Source organism: Salvia hispanica, chromosome 2, assembly GCF_023119035.1.
Source record: "Salvia hispanica cultivar TCC Black 2014 chromosome 2, UniMelb_Shisp_WGS_1.0, whole genome shotgun sequence".
Classification (NCBI taxonomy): Eukaryota; Viridiplantae; Streptophyta; class Magnoliopsida; order Lamiales; family Lamiaceae; genus Salvia; species Salvia hispanica.
Genome location: NC_062966.1, coordinates 1,174,847 through 1,195,732, shown reverse-complemented (window position 1 = coordinate 1,195,732; position 20,886 = coordinate 1,174,847). Strand labels below are relative to the sequence as shown.

The 20,886-nt window shown below is 39.3% G+C and overlaps 2 protein-coding genes across 2 annotated transcripts; both read right to left on the bottom strand.

Annotated features, from left to right (window-relative positions):
- Positions 1 to 7,792: 7,792 nt before the first annotated feature.
- On the bottom strand, positions 7,793 to 8,743 carry LOC125205125 (extensin-3-like). Its single transcript, XM_048103940.1, has one exon. It carries the CDS (start codon positions 8,741 to 8,743, stop codon positions 7,793 to 7,795), a length of 951 nt encoding a protein of 316 aa, XP_047959897.1.
- Positions 8,744 to 11,262: 2,519 nt separating this feature from the next.
- Positions 11,263 to 13,446, bottom strand: LOC125205116. The gene has a single exon (XM_048103933.1). The coding sequence runs from the start codon at positions 13,444 to 13,446 to the stop codon at positions 11,263 to 11,265; it is 2,184 nt and encodes a 727-aa protein (XP_047959890.1).
- Positions 13,447 to 20,886: the final 7,440 nt, after the last annotated feature.

Here is a 20,886-nt window from a genome sequence, read left to right as displayed (position 1 = left end):
ACCCATGTAATGTAAGGACTTAGGCAATAATACATTAGACAACGCGAATCGTGCATGAATTGTGCATAAATTACAAACTATACAAGACATTCCAGACATGAATTCCTTACAGTCAAATAAACTTCCCAAGCCATAAAAAATAAGTTCAAGACACATACAATCCTCGACACGACTCCATGATAGCAAGATCTAAACAAGATAGTATCAAACATGAATACGGAGATAAGAGATTATGACAAGGCACGAAATGGATAACACAAAACATGAAAAGTTGATATAAATTTAAATGCGAAATTGCCAGATCTAACTAAGATGCAGGTTAACATATAGTGTGTGCCGGACCAACGCGATAAGGCAAACACAAATACAACACGATAAAGAAAACTTCGACACATACACAACAAGATGATAATGGCAAAACACCCATGTAAACTAACACTATTAGCTAATTTACAAGATTACAGATAGTGCACATCACATCAGGTCTACTTGATAAGGCCAAAGCGAACACTACACAACAAAGAAACCTTAACGCCCGATCACTACACATCTAAGAAAAACTCTAAGAAACACAAAAATGTAGAACTAAAACAGGATCACCTTTTCAATTCCAAAACTCTAGAGTGAGAAAAGGCTAGGAGTGAAAATCTTGACATCGGTAGAGTAAACCATCCCATCACTATCATTGAAGATATTGACTTCCTGAGTAGTTCTTGTCTTGTTGGATTGGTAGACGAGTCCATTTTCCAACAAGATCAAAACGTTACCATCTTTGAAAATTTTAATGGGAGTTTGACCTAATGAAAGGAAAACGCTTCTCTCTGTTTATAAGGTACTATAATCAGCTCAATACATCTCCGACATCAACAAGAATGATGAAGTTCACCGTTTCCCGTGTTTCCCGGAGATAGGCTACCAGAGTCTGGCTAACTGGCTGTCTTCAGTGAAGAGCACGAAGAGGGCAATAAACAAAAGTCCCAAGTTCTAATAAAAAACATTTAATAGTCCAAATAAAAGAGGCATTCGAGTTTGATGACAAACACTAGTAACACATTACAGATGCATCTACAATGGTTTATAGAAATTCAACCCATTGACAAGAATTGAAATACATAATAACCGAAGAATTCATTAAATTAGCACATGATTCACACCTAATACATGTTATAGGGCATGGTAACAATTTAGCTATTCATTATACAACAAAATACACCCATGCATTGTCAACACGTATATATGGCGACTTGGTCGACAAAATGCACTGCACGATAAAAAAATCTTTGACGACACGACCATACAACAACAAAACACATAGGTAGACAAACATTATGAACAAGAACGAGATCACATTCTCTACTCCAAAATTCTTGAGTGAGAAAAGGCTAGGAGTGTAAATCATGGCAAAGGCAACGTCATCCTCTGAATCTCCATACGTAAGCATACTGAGTTGTTGAATAGTTCTCATCTTGTTGGAGAAGCAGACGTCGCTATTCTCAAACATAAACATCAAAACATCGCCATTTTTGAAAAGTTTGATGGGACAAATATCCATAAGATTCCAATAATCAAAACTAAAACCATAAACCAAAACCAGAAATCAATACTAAACTCGTACACCATGGTCCAAGATTCCTTGACTCGGTATTCCTTCATCAACCAGATGACAACTTTATCGCCCAATTTGTAAGACAAACAAAGGCAGTCCCTCAAAACATCCAACTTCACATCCACAACAAGTCTAAGTTCAGCAAATCCATCTTCGGCAGGAGCAGAGAAGATGCTAAAACATTTTGTTTCGAGGTCAAAAGCACAAATCCATAAGACATGAGCGGAATCAAATAATGTCCAATGGGGGTTTCCCTTGCATACAATGTAAGCATTGAAACAGAATGCAAAACCAGACGCGGCGCCAGCCACAGCGAGGAGTGTGAGGGAAGTTGCATTTAGAGGGAAATACTTCGATGGAAACCAGCGCTGCTTCTTCCATAGTCCTCGGAGAGTGTCGGCGGCGACGTAGGTGCCAATCCACATCATCGGCGCCTCGAGGAGCCTCTCGATCGTTTCGTCCTTGTCCGCCGCCTGAGCGGTTGCTTCCATTGATAAATTTGAATAATTTAATTCTTTGAGAAAAATGTAAACAGATTTGGGGAAATAAGTAATGTTGAGGGGAAATAATCTATAAGTAAAATTGAAGAGGCAAAGAAATTAGCATTTTATCAAACAGTTCTCATGCATCAAATAAATGTTTGGAAATATTTAGGAATAACATCTTGCCAGGAAAAACGTTGATCACCTTTTGTGTACAACATTTTGGGCTGGAACAAATAGCATATCACTTCGACCTTTTATCGAACAGTTTCCAAATGGTAAAAATACATATGAATATTTATTCATGTTTCGAACACTAAGGGGAAATTTCTTATTTTTCAATTTATACTACAAACCAAAAAGTAATCCAGTGGCATTAAAATCAAACAGATTGCGCACAGGTTTTAATTCGAACAAGAGAAATTAGTAGTTGAGGCATTTCCTCAAACAGTTGGTGTGCTTGAAGATACAAGCATATTACAGGCTTCGATTCCATTTTGACTCAACATCGAACAGACTCAAAATCATGATGTTATGCGGAATTCCGCCAAACATCATATGTACAAGCCAGATAATTGTAAACCAAACAAAAAATGCAAGGTTTAGTGGAAAAGAATGCATGCTAATAAAACTTCAACTATCATGACTGAAATCCTCAATCCAAAATTAATGTTCTCTCTTTGGTCACACAGTTGGTTAACTAACCTCCTTATCTCTCCAGAATGCTTATCTAGCAGTTTACAAGCAATTTATCATTCTTTTATAGAGTATATGGGTTCATATTAGTGTCTAACACTACTGTAACTAATACTAATATCAATTATTATGGAGTACAATAATTTGGATCTAATTCTTCACTTGAATTATTGTGTGAAAGATAAAATACAGTTTGGCTTCGCTGTAAAATTAATATATTATCAGAGAGAAATATGGTTATGGCCCAATCATGTAGTACAGCAATTTGTTGGAAGTCTATGCCTTTATAGATTACTAGCCATTTTAATTTCAAAATTTTATAAATTTATAGAATAGAAATTGTTCATAAGATGTATTCCCAAAGGGGTTAACCGATAGGCGGGCTAGGGACCTATATAATTATTTTATTTTGAAAATAAAATGATTTTATTCTGCAATGTAACATGGTTGACTCGAAATTAATCCAACCTCCATATAGGCTATAGCTGACCCAAAAATGTGTGTTTTTTTAGTGACCCATTTATGATAGCCAATTTCTTAAATGGTTCCAGGATTTAGGTGGAATTATTGAATGTAAATAAAATACAGAGTAAACAAAATTTGAATATTTTAAGAAGATAGAAAAGAGAAATTTATTTTTAAGAACGAATATGCTGAGGTTGAGACAAACTAAAAATAAAGGTTAACTTTTCAAGAAGGGTATATATCACAAATTACTCATAATCCAATAGTTCAACAACCCGACTAAGCAGATTGACTTATTACTCATGATCCAATAGTTCCAGGATGCTTATAAAAAGTTGTTTTGACAATCTGAAATCTAATGCATTGATTGCTAATACAATAAAAATGTAATTAACCATGAAAATGATATTATGAAAAGCCTGAAAATCAAATGAAATAATTCTATTGGTCAAGCCCATAACAAGTATTCTTGTGACCAGTTTTGTTAGATACTCCCTCTGTCCGCGAATTAGGAGTCCTATTTTTCCATTTTAATCCGTCCGCGAATACGAGTCTCGGTTCACTTTTACCATAAATGGTAATATGGTCGGAGTTCCTACGAAAGCCAACCCTTGATGAGTGCCAGAGACTGCTAGATATGCACGGTGCGGTGCACAGTTCCCAGGGATGATGGGCAGCATTGATTGCATGCATTGGGAGTGGAAAAACTGCCCGGTGGCGTGGAAAGGCCAGTTCACTACTGTTTCAAAAGCAAACATCCTTCGATGATCCTGGAAGCCGTTGCTGCCTACCGTTTGCGGATCTGGCATGCGTATTTCGGTGTTGCAGGTTCGAACAACGACATCAACGTTCTGCAGTCGTCGCCTATCTTCAATGATGAGTGCCGGGGAGAGGGTCCAGAGATCAGTTTCGTAGCAAACGGCACGCAGTATCGCAGGGGATACTATTTGGCAGATGGAATATACCCTCGTTGGCCCGTATTCGTCAAGACACTTCGCCAACCGGCTGGAGCGAGGAGACAATATTTTGCGCGAAAACAAGAGGCCACTAGAAAAGATGTTGAGCGAGCTTTTGGTGTGCTCCAAGCGCGATGGGCTATTATACGCTGCCCGGCACGAGTTTGGCACGAAGATGATATCGCGAATATTATGTTAGCATGTACTCCCTCCGTTCCATAGTAATGAAGGCAAAACTTTTCGGCACGGAGATTAAGAAAGTTGTGTTAGATGAGTTAAGTAAAGAGAGAATAAAGTAGAAAATGAAAAAGGTAGAGAGATGAAGAGAGAAAAAAGTAAGAGAGAGTAAAGTAGGTGTGAAAAAATGTGTTGACTTTTACTGAAAAGGAAAATGACTCTATTACTATGGAACGGACGGAAATAGAAAAACGCCCCTGTTACTATGGAACGGGGGGAGTATCATATTGCACAATACGATAATAGAAGATGAAGGATTTGCTACAGAACGTTGGGCACCGGAAGATGGTGCAAGTACAAGTCACGGCGTTGCCTCCGCGCCGATACAGATGGGTGTACCACGTAGTAATAAATATCTGATTAAACGTTTCGCTGATATACGCAGGAGCACAACACATGACCAACTCCAGGTCGATTTGATTGAAGAGGTCTGGGCACGTAGGGGAGGCGGCGTAGCGTGAAGAACATGTGTGATTTTCCGTAGATCAAATTTTCGTTGTAATTTTCCCCTTACTTTAATCCGACGAAAATTTAGTTTTCAATTTTAATTTGTTTTATTAGTCGTTTTTATCTAATTATTTTTAGTCCGATAATTTTAATTGTAATTGAATTAAAATATACAACAAATAAAATAAAGTGAAATGTGGCTAAAAAAAGTGTCCACTATTGCTGCGGAAACTTTTTTTTGTGTGCCGTGGACAAATAAAAAATGGCTATGGACAAAAAACGTAAAAGTGTCCAGCCAAAGTGTCCACCCTATTGTGGATGCTCTAATGGCGGACGGAGGGAGTACCTCTTTATTAAATATTCTATATTATTATTTTATTTAAATAATTTAAGATATGTTTTCATGCGTCCGTGTATATATGTTCGTCTTATAGAAGACTTATACTATAAGTCAATGCACGTATCAATTATAAAAATGGCCTGAGGTAGAAAAAGAGACACATTCCAAAAATATGAAATGAAATTAGCATCATCTCTCTCTCCGTATATTAGTGCAACACAGACAAATTCCGTAACAATAGTCATAGAATGAAAGATGACTTGTTTTTGTTCCCATGAAAAGTCTTATCTTCGTACTCATCCCAGCTCTCTATATAAATCATAGGTATTCTTGCAAGTTGCAACCAATCCCTTCAAAGTTCACCCTTTATCAAGAATCCTCACATAAACTCACATCCTCATCATCTGACTGTATTAGAAAATGCCACTTGAAGACACGAAGTTGGTGAAGCAGCTCGAGGGGCCAATGCCGTGGATAGGAGCGTATGCAGCCGTGGCGTCAACGCTCTGCCGACATCTTCCACGGACTCCGGAGCAGGAAATACTGCTTCCCATCCAAATACTTCCCTAAATTCCGCCTTCCCTAAATTGTTCGGGCAAGAAAACTAGTCCTTGCTGTCTCCACCTGCGTGATAAAGCCAATCAAATTCTGCCTCGACTACATCACAACGAGGTTGACCTCAGGCGCTACGTTATTCAGCTCGATGGAGAGGCAGAGCTGCCAGCAGAAACACTGAGCAACATCCTCAAAGAGGTGGATTTAAACATCAAGAGAGGTCAGAAGAGGAAAACAAGAAACCTACTGAATCTTCTGTCCAAATCTTGCAACTTCAAAGGGACGACGGAATTCGACAGCCATCAAGTTCCGTGTTAAGGGTGAAGTTCCCTTAACACGATAAAAGGCAGTCGCCGGAGCTTTGCCGGTCGATCAAACCAAGAATGATACGATAAATGCGTAAAAATAAAATAGAAGGATAAATGATATTTCTTGATTGCATCCAAAAGATAACAATAGCTCCTATATATGATAATCCTACTAATAACCTAACATAGTGAACAAGATTGCAAATATATGGAAAATATATGATAATATAATAATAGAGATATGGGACATATTTGTGGAGATATTCTCGTATCAACTCCCCCATGGTTAAAATCCACCTTGTCCTCAAGGTGCGAACCACGAAGCAACGAAGAATGTTGAAAGTCGAAGCTTTGGCAAGTTATCTCCTCCTGGATCAAATGTATAGTGTTCCCGACTTGCACAAAGCTGATGAAGTGTAAAAACATCCACCATGAAAAATAACTCATTCTTAGCTTTCTTGTGTCGTAGCTCGGACAACATCCACTCAATTAGTGTCGCAAACATGTCCATAATGAGAGCTTTAATAGATATATCATCAAGCACAAAGCCACATCTCTCATTCCTCGGCACCTCAAGCCAAACATCCACGTAATCCTTCTCTCCTTCCTTTCTCTCACCAACATGCTCTCTTACCACAAACTCCAAAAACTCATTAATTTTTCTAGCAACTCTCCTAATTTTCCCACTTATCCCATTCACAAACTTAATCCAGCAAAGCCAAGGCACACACTTCCCCTCATCAAAAATGCCCAACAAAACATCTAATTCTTTATCTAATTCTTCCGTAACCTTCTTGAACTCCTGGCCTTTACCATAATTCCTTCCCAAAGCCACTATGCAAATCACATCATTAGCAAAAGTAGCAAACAACTCACTCAAATTAACCATTGATTTCGCCTCCCTAACTTCCTTATGTGGTGAAGCAACAATCACTCCAACAACTTTCTCACCACTAAAAAATTGAGACCAAGCCACAACGAGAGGCAATGATAATCGAAGCCATGAGGTTTTCCCTCCCAGATCAAATGCGATCACAGATAACAATTCGTGATAACTCCTAGTACGCTTCAAGAACTTCTTTGTAGATCTATGCTTCAAGAACTTCTCTGCAGGCCTTGTACGCACGTTTTTTATTGCGATAGCGATTTCGAGATCATTTAAGGTAACTTGTCCATCGTCATCTCTATCTTGCTCAAGTAACAACATCTTCCTCCCTTCAACGTCAGAGTATCTGAAGAAAATCTTCTCCGAGATGAGCTCCTTCTCATCTAGATGATCATCCTTCGAAAATCCCCCTATAGGAGGTGAATGCGTAACTAACTCGTTCAATGTCACAATGTTGAAACAAGGAGCACACAACGACTCAATCTGATCAACCTTCTCATTATAACTGCACTCCTCCCCTTTCACTCGAGAGGACCTCGAATACACCAAAAATCCTTTTTCCTCCTCATCGTCTAACATAGACGTTTCCTCCCCACATAGAATGGGGCTGCACGGCGAAAACATTTCCTCAATTGATGAAACTTGTTGGTCTTCATGACATCCATCTCTACTTTCCCCAATTCCATGAGTATCACTTGGCAAGCAAATGGTTGGATTCGATACATCTCCTATATCAAAAGTAGCAACATCACAATCTACGACTTCCTTTGCTTCCGTCTCAAAAATAGAGTTCATTGAAGGCACTCTTGATGGTTCATCCCAGTTGCTCTTCGTCCACCATTATCGTTCTCATTGCGCTCGTGACATGGAGACACAAGGGCTGTCGGGAATCATCGGCAAGAGGTGGGGCAGCAACAACTGCAGGCAGCTCCGCCGTCGGTGAGCAATGGTGACTCAGTGGATTCCAACAGTAGGGCAAGCGCTGGGGAAGGGGCTGCTGCACAACAGTAGGTTGTTCATAGGAATGGTATCCTTGGTGAGAACGAAGTGCCTTATGAACCCAGCACGTCGTCTGTTCGATTGCTTGTGGTTCCAGCACGATGTGTGTCCCCGGCAAGTCCCACGTTGTAGCCATCCGGTAGGGCATATTAACGAACTGATCCTCCGCGTTAAAGGCTTTACGCGGCGACTGCTGCGGTGGCTGGCTGAGCAGTTGTTGCTGGTAGGGGGATGGTGGCTGGTGGGCGTATGGAGGCTGCGACGGGTGGTTTTGGTGGAGTGGGCTGGTGGCGGCAGCTGGTGATGTCAATGGCTGCGGTTGGTAGGGTTTCAAAGGAGGAAGCTGTGGGTAATTTTGGTGGGGTAAGGCTGCAGTTACAAACGGTGGCTGCCGGTAGGATTGTTGCAGCGACTGGTAGTGGTCGTTTGACGGCGTCGGCTGATTGTGGAAGTAGTGCTGATATCCGGGCTGCTCTCGCCTTTGTGGTGTGTACCGATGAGAACTAGGATCTGGCTGATATGGTGGCTGGTAAGGCGGGTAAGGTGGTTGTGCTGAGGTGTACCGCCGGGTTCGGTCGGGTGGATCAGGTTCGGGTTGCAACGGAGGAAGCGTTGCTGCTACCCTGCGCTCATGCTCAAGCAATCGGGACTCGATTCTTGCCAACCTAGCGAGAATATTCTCCCAAGTTGCTGCTGTTGAAGTCAATTGCAAGCTTTCAGATGCTTGCGATATCTCCGACCATGAAGGAAGATTGACTTCAGCCATGAGTTCGAAAATGGAAGCACCAATTGTTAAGGGTGAAGTTCCCTTAACACGATAAAAGGCAGTCGCCGGAGCTTTGCCGGTCGATCAAACCAAGAATGATACGATAAATGCGTAAAAATAAAATAGAAGGATAAATGATATTTCTTGATTGCATCCAAAAGATAACAATAACTCCTATATATGATAATCCTACTAATAACCTAACTTAGTGAACAAGATTGCAAATATATGGAAATATATGATAATATAATAATAGAGATATGGGAGATATTTGTGGAGATATTCTCGTATCATTCCGCCTCTGCATCCTCAACAACTCCCTTATTGCTGGTCTCTGCCCGTTGCCACACTGTCCTCCCGAATGTTGAAAGGGAGAAATCCGAAAGCCTGATTCGCAGAGTCATTGAAGGGCTCCGCTATGTGAAGTTCGTAGACAAACTAATACATAGTAAAAGCCAGTTAGCGAAGATAAGAGCAGCAGCAGACGCAGTGAGCATAGACGGTGAGTTTCGCAGCAGGTGGCAGAACAAGGATCTCAGTGAGAAATCATTGAGAGGGAGGAATGCAGAAGAAATACTAAAACAGTTCCATCAAGATTCTAAAGCAAAAGTCGAGAAGTTCGTTACTAATTCCAAATACTGCCTAGTGCAAAACCGAGCATACTGGACCCCGGAGGCCATTGCAGACAACTCAACGTACAAGGATGAGCAAAACAATTCTGCTCAACCACGGAGGCGACAAAACTCATGAGCAACTGTTCGAGGCAATATCCATCATGATCGCGGACATACTGGCCGCTTGCCTCACGAATCTACCACGAGCAATCACCATCAAATGCCATTGAGGAGAGGGAGAAGGGTGCGCGAAAAGCAGCTAAATATCTAGGTGAAACGGAGGAGATCATTGAACTACTACAGCAACGCGAATTTCCTATCCTCGAGGCAGCCTACATCGAAGAATGGCGAGCAGTAATCGGACTGGAAGACAGGAACAATCCATATAAACAGGGGAATTGCATTTCCATCAACATTGAGGATTAGTAAAAACAACTCTATCTATGTAATCTAATCTACATCAATTTGGTTTTAGCAGAAACCAAAAGCATCATATCAAAATGTTAGCCTCAATTTAACTAAAAGAATGGCGAACATTGATCGGATCGGAAGATCAGGACGATCCTTATTTACGGGACAATCGCATTTCCGTCAACACTGGTTCATCTATATAATCTAGTTCAATTTTGTTTTCAGCAGCTATGGCTTAAATTAAAAGCATCATATCCAAATGTGAACCTCAATTAAATGCATTTCGTGTGTTGTGATAAATAGAGCAATTGTGAATCGAGAAACAAAAGAACACGTAAATAGACATAGAATTTACGTGGTTCACCAACGTTGTGTTGGCTACGTCCACGGGCAAGAACGGAGAACAAATTGTATTATGACTACGGTTTTCAGATAATGGCTACGGATTGGATCAGTCAGATCACATAATTATGTGCCCTACTCCCATATAAATAGGCACACGTAAAATCCTATCCTAATTCGGAAATATAATCCTATTCCAATTAGGAAACACAATCCTATACAGATTCAAGGCATACTAACATCGAGAATGAATCAAGAGAAGGAAACGTTTGATCTCGCCGGATTCCGTCGATTGCGAACGCAGCTTCTGTCCAATTCGAAACAAACTCGTCGAACAAATTCCAAATGGTTAAAATAATTAATTGGGAATGAGATTACCTTATTACAGAGAGAAATTTGCCAAAAATAAAAAAGAGACTACCTTTTGTAACATAGTACTACCAAATTAAAAAACAACTATTTATATCTAAATGTGTCCTATAAGCCTAAATGTGTCCTATAAGCCAAAAATAAAAAGAGACTACCTTTTGTAACATAGTACTACCAAATTATAAAAACAACTATTTAAAAGTTGTCAATTTATATATCTAAATGTGTCCTATAAGCCTATTTCGCAACCTCATAATCAATAAGTAATCCATGCTAAATTTTACAAAGTTTGAAATCTTAAATAAAGATGACATAAGACTGTTGTTGATGGTGAGACCATTGATTTAAAAGCCGGAATAGCATGTTGACATCATTAGGGGCCAGGGCCAATGCTACATTATGAAGCATTTATTTCAAAGTTATGTAAAATGTGATGAGCGGATAGGAACTCGTACAGCTCATTTATTTGACAGATATCGACCAACATGACTAAGTCCGTACCAAAATAAAGTGATAGGTAAGGATTTATGAAAAGGAGTACTACTATAAACAAAAAGTCCGCCGGATCATGACAAAAACCAATAGAAACTACGTAAAAAATCGATAATATAAAAGCAAAAGATCCATTTGATCAATCTATAATGCCAAGAAATAACTCAATCCTACCACCAAATTTCACTTAACCTAATTTCAAATCATAGGAAATCGACTACTATTGGAGAAGTCCATGACCTATTGACATTTCTATCCACTATTTAAGTTCATGCAAATAAGTTGGTGATTTTAGGGACTATAGATAGAGATCCGATGCTCGTCCTTACTCGAGCCGCAGCCAACACTGCATTCGTGATCGCCTCCAAACTCGTCTCCTCCATCTCCATCTCCATCTGCACTGCGCCCGGACTCATCACCTATCTCCTGCAGCATCACGCTCCGCCATTCCTCAACATACGCAGCAGCAGCCGCATTCAATCCAGCTGGCAGACCGCGATTGGCTGAACTAGTGAGAATCTCTTCACTTCTCCCCAACAGAATAGCAGCCTGCCGCACGCTCCTCTCTCTCTCCTCAATCCCTTTCTGGTGACACTTGCTCTCTATCACCCGCCCTAAATTGGTGAAACACGCCGCCAAAATGTCCGCGATCATCCTACTCAACCGATCAAACAACTCCTCCCCATCCCAGCCGTTCAAAATCGCGGTGCTGCTGATCCTGTACATCGAGTTCGCCGCGATGATGCTCGGCTCCCAGTTCGCAGGGTTGAACATAGGGCATTCCGGCACGTCTGTTTTCAAAACAGACGCCACCGTTTTGCCCTCACGCGCTAGCCTCTCCAGCGCGTGTTTACTGGTTGAACTGTTTGCACCGATCTCAGCTAGGTCGATTTCTTGCCATTTTCGAAACAGATCGACTCTCAGCCACAAGTCAGCAGCTTTCCTTGCATTCTTCCACTCTTCGCCGCTGTAAAAGCTCTCTTCCACGCTCTTCACCAAGAGAAGGCCATCGCTTACAACTTTCACGATCTGATCGACCTTGCTTTTTTCGACACGAGGCAGCGCGACAGCAATGGATGCCAGCGTGAACACAGCAAGAGACCAGCAGTACTTCGGGTCCTTCCCGTGTATGCTTTCAACGTCAAGGCTGTCGAATTCCGCCACGCCTCTGAAGGTCGAATCGCGAGTAAATTCGATTAGCTTCGTAGGCTTCTTCTTTCTAGAAGCTTCTAGAACTTTATCCACCTGCTTCGGGATGCTCCGAAGCATGTAGTCCGGCAAATCCGCCTCCCCCTCGAGGCGGAGAAAATGAGGCCTCACGTTCGGTAAATATTCGCAGACGGAAACCGCCGTCATCTTCTGGATAACGCAGCGTGAGATTACTAAAACCAGCTTGTTGAACAGAACAATGGAGATCTGAGCTTTGATAACTACACATACAATGAATTTTCTCAAGTTGTAGAGAAATCTTCTGCTTCTTTGGTGCTTAATCAGTGGATGAATTGGAGAATCCTGGCAGTCTAGAAGCTTCCGAATCCAGTAATCCTCGACTGTGAATTGGATCCTGAAGCTTCTATGATCAGAGCATCCGAATCGGACGGCCGTGAACCATCGGAGTGAAGTCAAAATCGTGCCGAAAATCACTCCGATGGTCTGCACTAGTAGAATCCATTCCGTGGAGCAGCCGTAGCTGGAGCGGGTCTGGCTGAGGCTATTATGCGCCACCGCAGTGCGCACAATAGCCTCAGCCAGGATAAGCGCGCTTCCGAGGCAGATGACGCCTGCGGAAGCGCAGGCGGAGTAGCGCGCAATCACAAACTGCGGGCTGCTCGTCTCCGCCATCACCCAATACTTTTCCATCAGTTTCCTCAGCTCCTCATTATCGGAATATTCATCGCTCGCGGATCGGTTGTGATTCTCCTGATATTTCGTCTCGAGGCATTTTTTCGCGGTGGGCGCCATGGCGGCCGTGGAGACGAGGACGAGGACGAGGAGGAGCATGAGGCCGAGGGCGAGGATCTCCTCGGGCAAGAGGAGGCGGTGGCCGAGGCACGACCACGTTCCGGAGATCTGTATGAAGAAGTCGGCGAGGACGGTCAAGATCAGGATGGTCAACGCAGCGACGTTGACCAGGATGTCTCGGTCGGTCATGGAGCCGAGCGAGGGGACGAAGTTGGCGACGGCGGTGGAGGTGAGGGCGAGGCTGCTGATCTTGGCGAGGCGGTCGATGGCGGCGGTCATGCTGGTGGTGAGGTCGACGGGGAGCTTGAGCGCGACGGAGAGGAGAGCGAGGATGGTGGCGTTGAGGGAGAAGTAGTTGGAGGGGAACCAGAGCTTCTGGGACCGGATGGCGTGGATGAGGTCGGCGGCGATTGCGAGGGAGCAGGCGAGTGAGGCGACGGCGACGTACATGCCGATCAATGGCATCGGCGCTTCGAGCTTCTTTTGCATCCAGGACTCGTCCGTGGTCGTCATTAACGATTACGAGTATTGTAAGATGTAGGAGTATGTTTGCTTTCTTTTTTCAAGGAGTAGGATATTAATTGTAGATCGAGGGGCTTTGTGTTGTGGGGTAACTTTATAGGCTTAGCAACATAATATTCCGACAAGTTTCGTGGAATTGTGGAGTTTGGGTACTACCATAATTGACTCTCGTCAGTTAATAGTACTACTAATACTCCTATTTACTATGTATGTGTATGTATGTAGTATGAGGGCTGGGAATACGGGTACCTATGGGTATTTGATCCGAAAAAAATCAGGTACCTAAATCCGAAAACATTGTGAAATACCTACCTGATACCCAATTGGATATAAAATTTTGCGTACCCAAATACTCACTTCGGATATCCAAACTCGACGAATCGAGTACCCATTTTCTTGGCTCTTTACATATGTTAGTAATTGTTTTACTAATTGTTTTAGTTATTTTTTTTATTAAAGAATTCCACTATGAAAGTCAATGTAAATAATACTCCCTCCGTCCATGATTAAGAGTCCCATTTCTAAATGGCGCGAGCTTTAGGAAATGTTAAGAAAAGTGGGTAGAAGAAAGTTAGTGGAACAAGGGTCCCACTTGTATATATTAGTTTTAAATGATATGTGACTGGAATGAGTTAGTGGAATGTGAGATCTCTTTACCATTTATGGTAATTATGAACCGGGACTCTTATTCGTGGACGGACAAAAATGGAAAAACGGGACTCTTATTCGTGGACAGAGGGAGTATCACGTATGCTACAATTAATTAAAAAAATTATTTAAAAATATAAGATAGGTCTTCGAATCAAAATTTATTGATATTTTAAATAAGCGTATGAAATATCTACCCATCTATAGAACTAAAAAGTTAGTACTCTATTTTTTATTCTTCAATTGCAATTACACCTGAAGAATTTAAGAATATAAGAAGTTATTAATCCTTCTTCTTTAATACGAGTCTATTTCTCTCCCGCATGATTAGAATGAGTTGATGGAACGTAAGATTCACTACAAAAAATAATAAAAGTGAAAGATAACAAATTTTTAAAGACAGAACGAAAATAATAATAATAATAATAAGTTACAAATTTTCGAAGACGGTAGAAGTACCATTTAGAAGGAAAGATGGGGGAATAGCAGCAGGGGGGAAGGAAGAGAGGGATTGGTTTTTTTCTTTTGGAAGCGGGAGGGAAGGTGGGGAATAGCAGCCGAGGGGCGCGGAATAGCAGTAGAGGGATGGGATGGGAGAGGGAGAGAGAGAGAGAGAGGGGGTAGGGTGGAGGGGGAAGGGAGAGCGGGGTAGAGAGAGAGGAATAGTTGGAGAGAGAGGGGGGGGGAGGGAATAGACTATCAAAATTTGAGGAAGGGTTATTATTTTCAAGAACATAAAATTTGAGTAGATAAATACACAATCACATCTTTTCTTTCTTTGATTATTTGTCATAATGAAATAATTATTTTATGCTTGCTTTGATCGGACCGATTATTTAACACGGGTCACACTTATATTTTATTTAAGCTATCAGATGCCCATTTAAAGTTGATAAATTAACTTCTTGCCTTATCTACCCTTACCAAACACCTCCTTAGAGTACAAATGAGTAGGAGCTCCTACTTGCGGACGAACCGAACATGAAACTTCTCTCCTTTTATCGTCTATCTTACGAGAATATGCATTTTCTAATTTTAGAAACTCTTTTCTTACTGATGGGATGTGAATTATTTTCTACTAACATTACTTTATTTACTTTTTCTCTCCACCTCTCTCATACTATATTAATTTTGCATTAAAATTTATGTCGTATCCAAAGTACATATTCTTTTTGGAATGGAGAGAATACATAACTCCGTGACAAATTTGAAAATAATAAAACCAAACAAATTAACAAATGAAACAATACAAAATATATAAGCAGTTGCCCTGAAAAGGGTATGTTTAAAGTTAAAGTTGACGAGGGACCATGGCCCTTTGTTGCCTTTATATGGATAAAGATGGACAATGGTAGAAATCAGTTTTTTGTCAGAACATAAATCATTTAATCATACGCGCAAAGATACTGTATTGACGAAACTGCTTTGCAATTGTTGGTTGATAACAGTAGTTTTAACTTTTAAGTATTTTCTGGGTAGTTCATGAGCTTTGATACGAGTCCCGAGTATGAACTGGACCTCGACTTACCATATCATAAACACTATACTTTTGTATATCCAAAATGAAAACTTTGAAAGGCACTACAGTTGAAAAAATGAATCAACGCTGGGTAGCTAATTTGATAAGATGGAGTACTTTGTACTTTGTAGTGATAATTGATAAAAAAAAAATCACTATTAGCCCTATACATTAAGTTATTTATAACTTATATATTATTATAAAGATACTAATAATAATGAGGGTTTGACTATCCATTACTACTACTTTAACTATTCTTTTCCGTCTATCTCTTACTTCCTCCGTCCGCCATTAGGAGTCCCATTTATTGACGGCACGAGTTTTAAGAAATGTTAAAAAAAATGGGTGAAAAAATGTTAATGGAATATGAGTTTCACTTGTATATATTAGTTTTAAATAAAATGTGAGTGGAATGAGTTAGTGGGAGGTGAGACCCTATTATCATTTATGGTAAAAGTTAACCGGGACTCCTATTCACGGACGGACTAACGTAGAAAAACGGGACTCCTATTCGCGGACAGAGGGTGTACTTTACCAATTTTGTCTTAACTTTCGTGCCATATCATATGCTCATATTTTTATGAGACGGAGGGAGTATTAACTAGTATAGTGAAAAATCATTTTACGTACGTAATAAAAATATTCCCTCCGTCCCACTTAAAATGAAACATTTTAGAATCGGCACAAGATTTTATGTAGTGTTGTTCTATGAGTTAATGAAGAGAGATAGTAAGGTAAGAGAGATGAAAAAGTAAAGATAAAATTATTTTTATTTTAGAAAACGTTTCAATTTTAATGGGACAACCAAAAAAGAAAAACGTTTCATTTTTAATGGGATACAGGAAGTATATTATCAAAATTCATGTCTAGTAACAGATAAAGATTGTACGATACAGCTTCCATTTTGTTTTAACGTTACATAAAAAAAAATATATTATGGAAAGTATATATTGCCACATAATATCAAATTATTTTTAATTCTTTATTCAAAGTTCTCTCCAGTGTTTTAAAAATCAGACTGGACCGACCGATTCGACCGGTCGGACCGCGAACTAGCAGCTGGTCCGGTTCGACCTTAAAAACCGTTAGTATGTTACGCCGCTTTGGACCGCTGGTACCGGCCGGTCAGACCGGTTGAACCGAAAACCGGTTTTTATGTTTAAAATGCTTGTTTAAAATTTGAGACTAAAGGGGATTGAACCCTGGAGGTCTATAACATAATTATTGGGCTTGATTTCAACCATGCCCTTACACTTGCATCAACCTTTTTTAATAACCTATATTATATACTCTCTTCGTACAACAATAAGAATCACATTTTGTCATTTTAAATTGTCCCACGATAAGAGTCACATTTCACATTTACCATGAATGATAATTAGGTCTCACATTCCACTAATTCAGTGCACTTATATTTTATTATAAAACCAATATAAAAAAATAGGTCACATATTCCACAAACTTTTTCAACTGTTGTGGGACGGAGGGAGTATTAAGCAATTAAACTCAACGTGTGTTTTCAATAGAACTATCGTATCTGCAATTGTTCGTACATCATACTCTCCCCACTTCCAGAATATGCACTTTGGGTTTGACACGGGTTTTAATGCAAAATTGGTAAGGTAAGAGAGAGGTAGAGAGAAAAAATAATTAAAGTATTGTTAGTGAAGAATGAATCCAACCTTAATAGAAAAAAGAGTTTCTAAAATTAAAAAGTGCATATTTTTTTGGGACGGAGAGAGTATTAGATTAGAAGATACTATCAGTTATTTCATCGACGGAAAAATTGAGCTATCCGAAACTAGATTGGATTTGGAGGCTAAAAACATGTCTTTTGTTGCTTCATTTCTCTTTTCTTTGGTGTTATTTTTACAATTTTATTGTTTGCATTGGGTATGTGCGACCCTTTGCTTCTGTGGAGATACTACTGTTCCCGTGCTTTTTTGGAGATACTACTCTTCTGATTTTTCGCTCGTTAGATTAGGGCCGTGGGGTGTGATCATTGCTAAATATTAATCAACATAGTGAATTAAAAATGTCAACAAATAATTTTGTTGACATATTTCAATATAAAGTGTTGACATTATGTGTTGACATTTTAATATCATCAACGTTTTTAATACACTGTATTGATGAATTAGCAGAGTTAGCAACTTAAAAAATTAGCAATATAACACAACCCTCAGGGGCATTTAGTCTTTATTTGGGTTTGTTTTCTCATTTTTGATGAGAGGTTTGTTTGTTGAAGACTCTTGCTTACTTTGTGTTTAAACTCTAACTCTTTTTTTTATTAAATCAGATTAGATGGCCATTAATTCTATTAATGGTGAATTCAACAATAGAATTTGATAGAGTTCAATTAAAACAAACATCAGCAATTTATCGTCAAAGTCAATGATATGCCTTGATTTAACTTTATTCTTTATGTTAAGTGCTAACCATTGTCGAGTAGCACATCATCGAACCCCTAGCTGCTTATGAACCTATCGTTTGATATATCACTTTCTCAAGTAAATAGAATAAATTTTCCCTTATCCAATTGCCACTTAACTTTGTCTCGAATTAGATGCTTGAGTAAAAGAAAATGAAAAAAAAAAGATCTTTGTAAAGAAAAAAGGCAAGTAATAATGATCATGGCTTGTCTGTTTGTAGAAAATGATCCTATAATTGGAATAATTATTATGAATTTGAACTATCTTATCATATCCCGGCTGTCAATATATCTAAAAAGAGATATAGAAAAGGATAAACTACATGTGTCCTAGATTGGATAAAGTAACTTATACTAGTAATGGGAAGTTTGGAAAATGAAACTTGTGAGGCCGGACAATGTGAAGAACGTTGAGCAATTCTATTTTAGTCTATTTTGAAATGAATTCTATCTATACATACATTGATACAATTGTTGATACAATTGTTGCACTGTGGGATCAATGACAATTTCAAAAGTTGAATTTAATGGAGTTTTTTCGACTTTTATGGGATGACTGCAGGGCCTATTGACCCATTTGACCTCACCTCGCTTTGTCACGGTGTACTTTTGTAGAAGATATTAATGAATAATTTGATCAATTGTAACAATTCGTTATCATCGGCTCGAAAATTCCGAGCATATGCATGTACTCGTGAATTTCCGAGCATACGCAAAGTGCTCGCAACATCCAAACACAAGTAGGTGCTCGCATTATTCAGCACAAGTATTCCGAGCACAACAAGGTGCTTGAAATGATCGCACAAGGTTGTGTTGACCAGTTTTGTAACATCCCGGAATTTAGAACCCTAACCTTAGAGCCCTAAAATTTATTATCGATGACGTGGAAGATGTGAATTATTTGATAAGTGAATTTATTACATGAGTTTATTTGATTGAGAAGTTTGAAAAGTCAAATTTGTTGACTATTATGATGTGGCATATGTGATTAATTAATTTATGAGATGAATTACTTGATTAAGGGTGAGTGAGAATATTAGAGAAAATTTCCATAAATACTAGGCACTATTTCTTTGTGATTTTCGAAAATCACATGTAGAAGGAAAGGAATTGTTTTATTTTATTTGACCTCTTATTTAATTTCTTTCCATACCTAGAATTTAAATATTCTATCAAATCTTTCCATACTTCAAGAGATCCTTACCATACCTTATTTTAATTAATATTCAAAAAAATCCATGCCTTAATTAGGCTCAAAATACACGCCTATTTCTAGGCCAATGGGGGAGAATTTTTATTTTGCTCCGTGATATTTTATTCTACTCCGTAAAATATACCAAAACAAAATCTTGGCTAATTAAAAAGCCTAGTTTTCAAAAAATTACATGGAATATTGCCTTAGAGTCTATTTTTGTTAATTCTTCTTCCCTACTTCATAATATTTATTTTATTAATTGTGGAGAATAAGATCTTACCAAATATTCTATTCTAATTACCTAAAGATCTTGTTGAGCACTATAAATAAGAGAACCCCTAACCCTAAACCCCATTATTTTCGTCCCCCCCCATCCTCTCACTCTCTCAAATTTTTCTTCTTCTACTCTCCAATATTTTGCTATCTTTTGGAGAAGAATTGAAGTTTAATCCAAGAATTCTTGAAGAACCAAGTCTCTACTTTGTTTCTACCGATCGTTTTCCTCTAAAAAGGTATTTTGTTTATATATAAGTGTTCTTTTCTTCTTCTCCATCTTTTTCTCCTTTCCAACCGATTAATCGGTTTTCTTGAACCCTCATGCATCTTCTTTGAGTGAGATTGGGATGAAAAGGGAAAGGGAATTTGGAACATGTGTGTGTGTGCGTGCGTGTGTGAGTGTGGCGTGAGTGTGTGTCGTGTGTGTGTGTGTGTTGTGTTGTGTGGTGTGCTTGATGGCTAAATATTCTTGTGTGATATATGTTGATGTTAGAACTAGGATTGAGATGTGAATGAAAGTCATATGAGGAACATGATCTTTGATTTGTGATAATAAGAGAATCGATGGGAAAAAGGGAAAGTGTTGAGACATGCATGAGTTAAGAGTTGTGATTGAATCTGATTTGTGAATATGTGCCTATGTGAATAAAAAGGTGAAACCTCGGTTGCGAAGCCAGATTGGTGAGCACTATCGTTGCTCGGATAACGACGAAGCAAATACCGTGCACTTGAATTGCTTGGAAAGTGCTCGGTATTTCCCATTTTTCCGAGCACTTTTGGCCTTATATTGGGCACTTTGGCGCTCGGTAAACACTGTTTATTTTGTAGTGTTCGTTATCTATATATTTATATCATGTAACGAAATATTGGGGTAGAATGCATTTTTAGACTTCTAGTGAAGATTATACTGTACCATATATAAATATCTTCATATACGACACACATAATCTTTTTATTATCAACTTAATTCTAAGGGGAACGCAGTATAACATGTTTAATTAAAACCTGGTCTTAACATGTTTAATTAAATGCATATCTGATACGACCCTACTCAACAATGCTGGGCTAGACGACGAGAAGGAGCTGCATGAGCCCATGCAGCCTGATACATCGGGGCAGAGCGTGGTCGTGGAGCCGGAGGCGAGAGGCAGAGATCTGAGCACCGCGGTGAAGGAGTGACCAACGAGGAATGCACCTCGTCCGGCGAAGTATCACTATTTCGTCCAGCATTAGAAATAGATTTGTTTTGAATTGTTTTGATTTGTTTTTTATTTATTTCCTTATTTACGGAACTATTTACTTTTCAAGATAGAGTCAAATCTTTTCGGGTTTTCTTCTTGATTCTTTCCTGAATCGTAAGTC

Bases quoted from the DNA above. Each gene is read 5' to 3' on its own strand.
- LOC125205125 (XM_048103940.1), bottom strand. From the start codon at position 8,743: ATGGCTGAAGTCAATCTTCCTTCATGGTCGGAGATATCGCAAGCATCT.
- LOC125205116 (XM_048103933.1), bottom strand. From the start codon at position 13,446: ATGACGACCACGGACGAGTCCTGGATGCAAAAGAAGCTCGAAGCGCCG.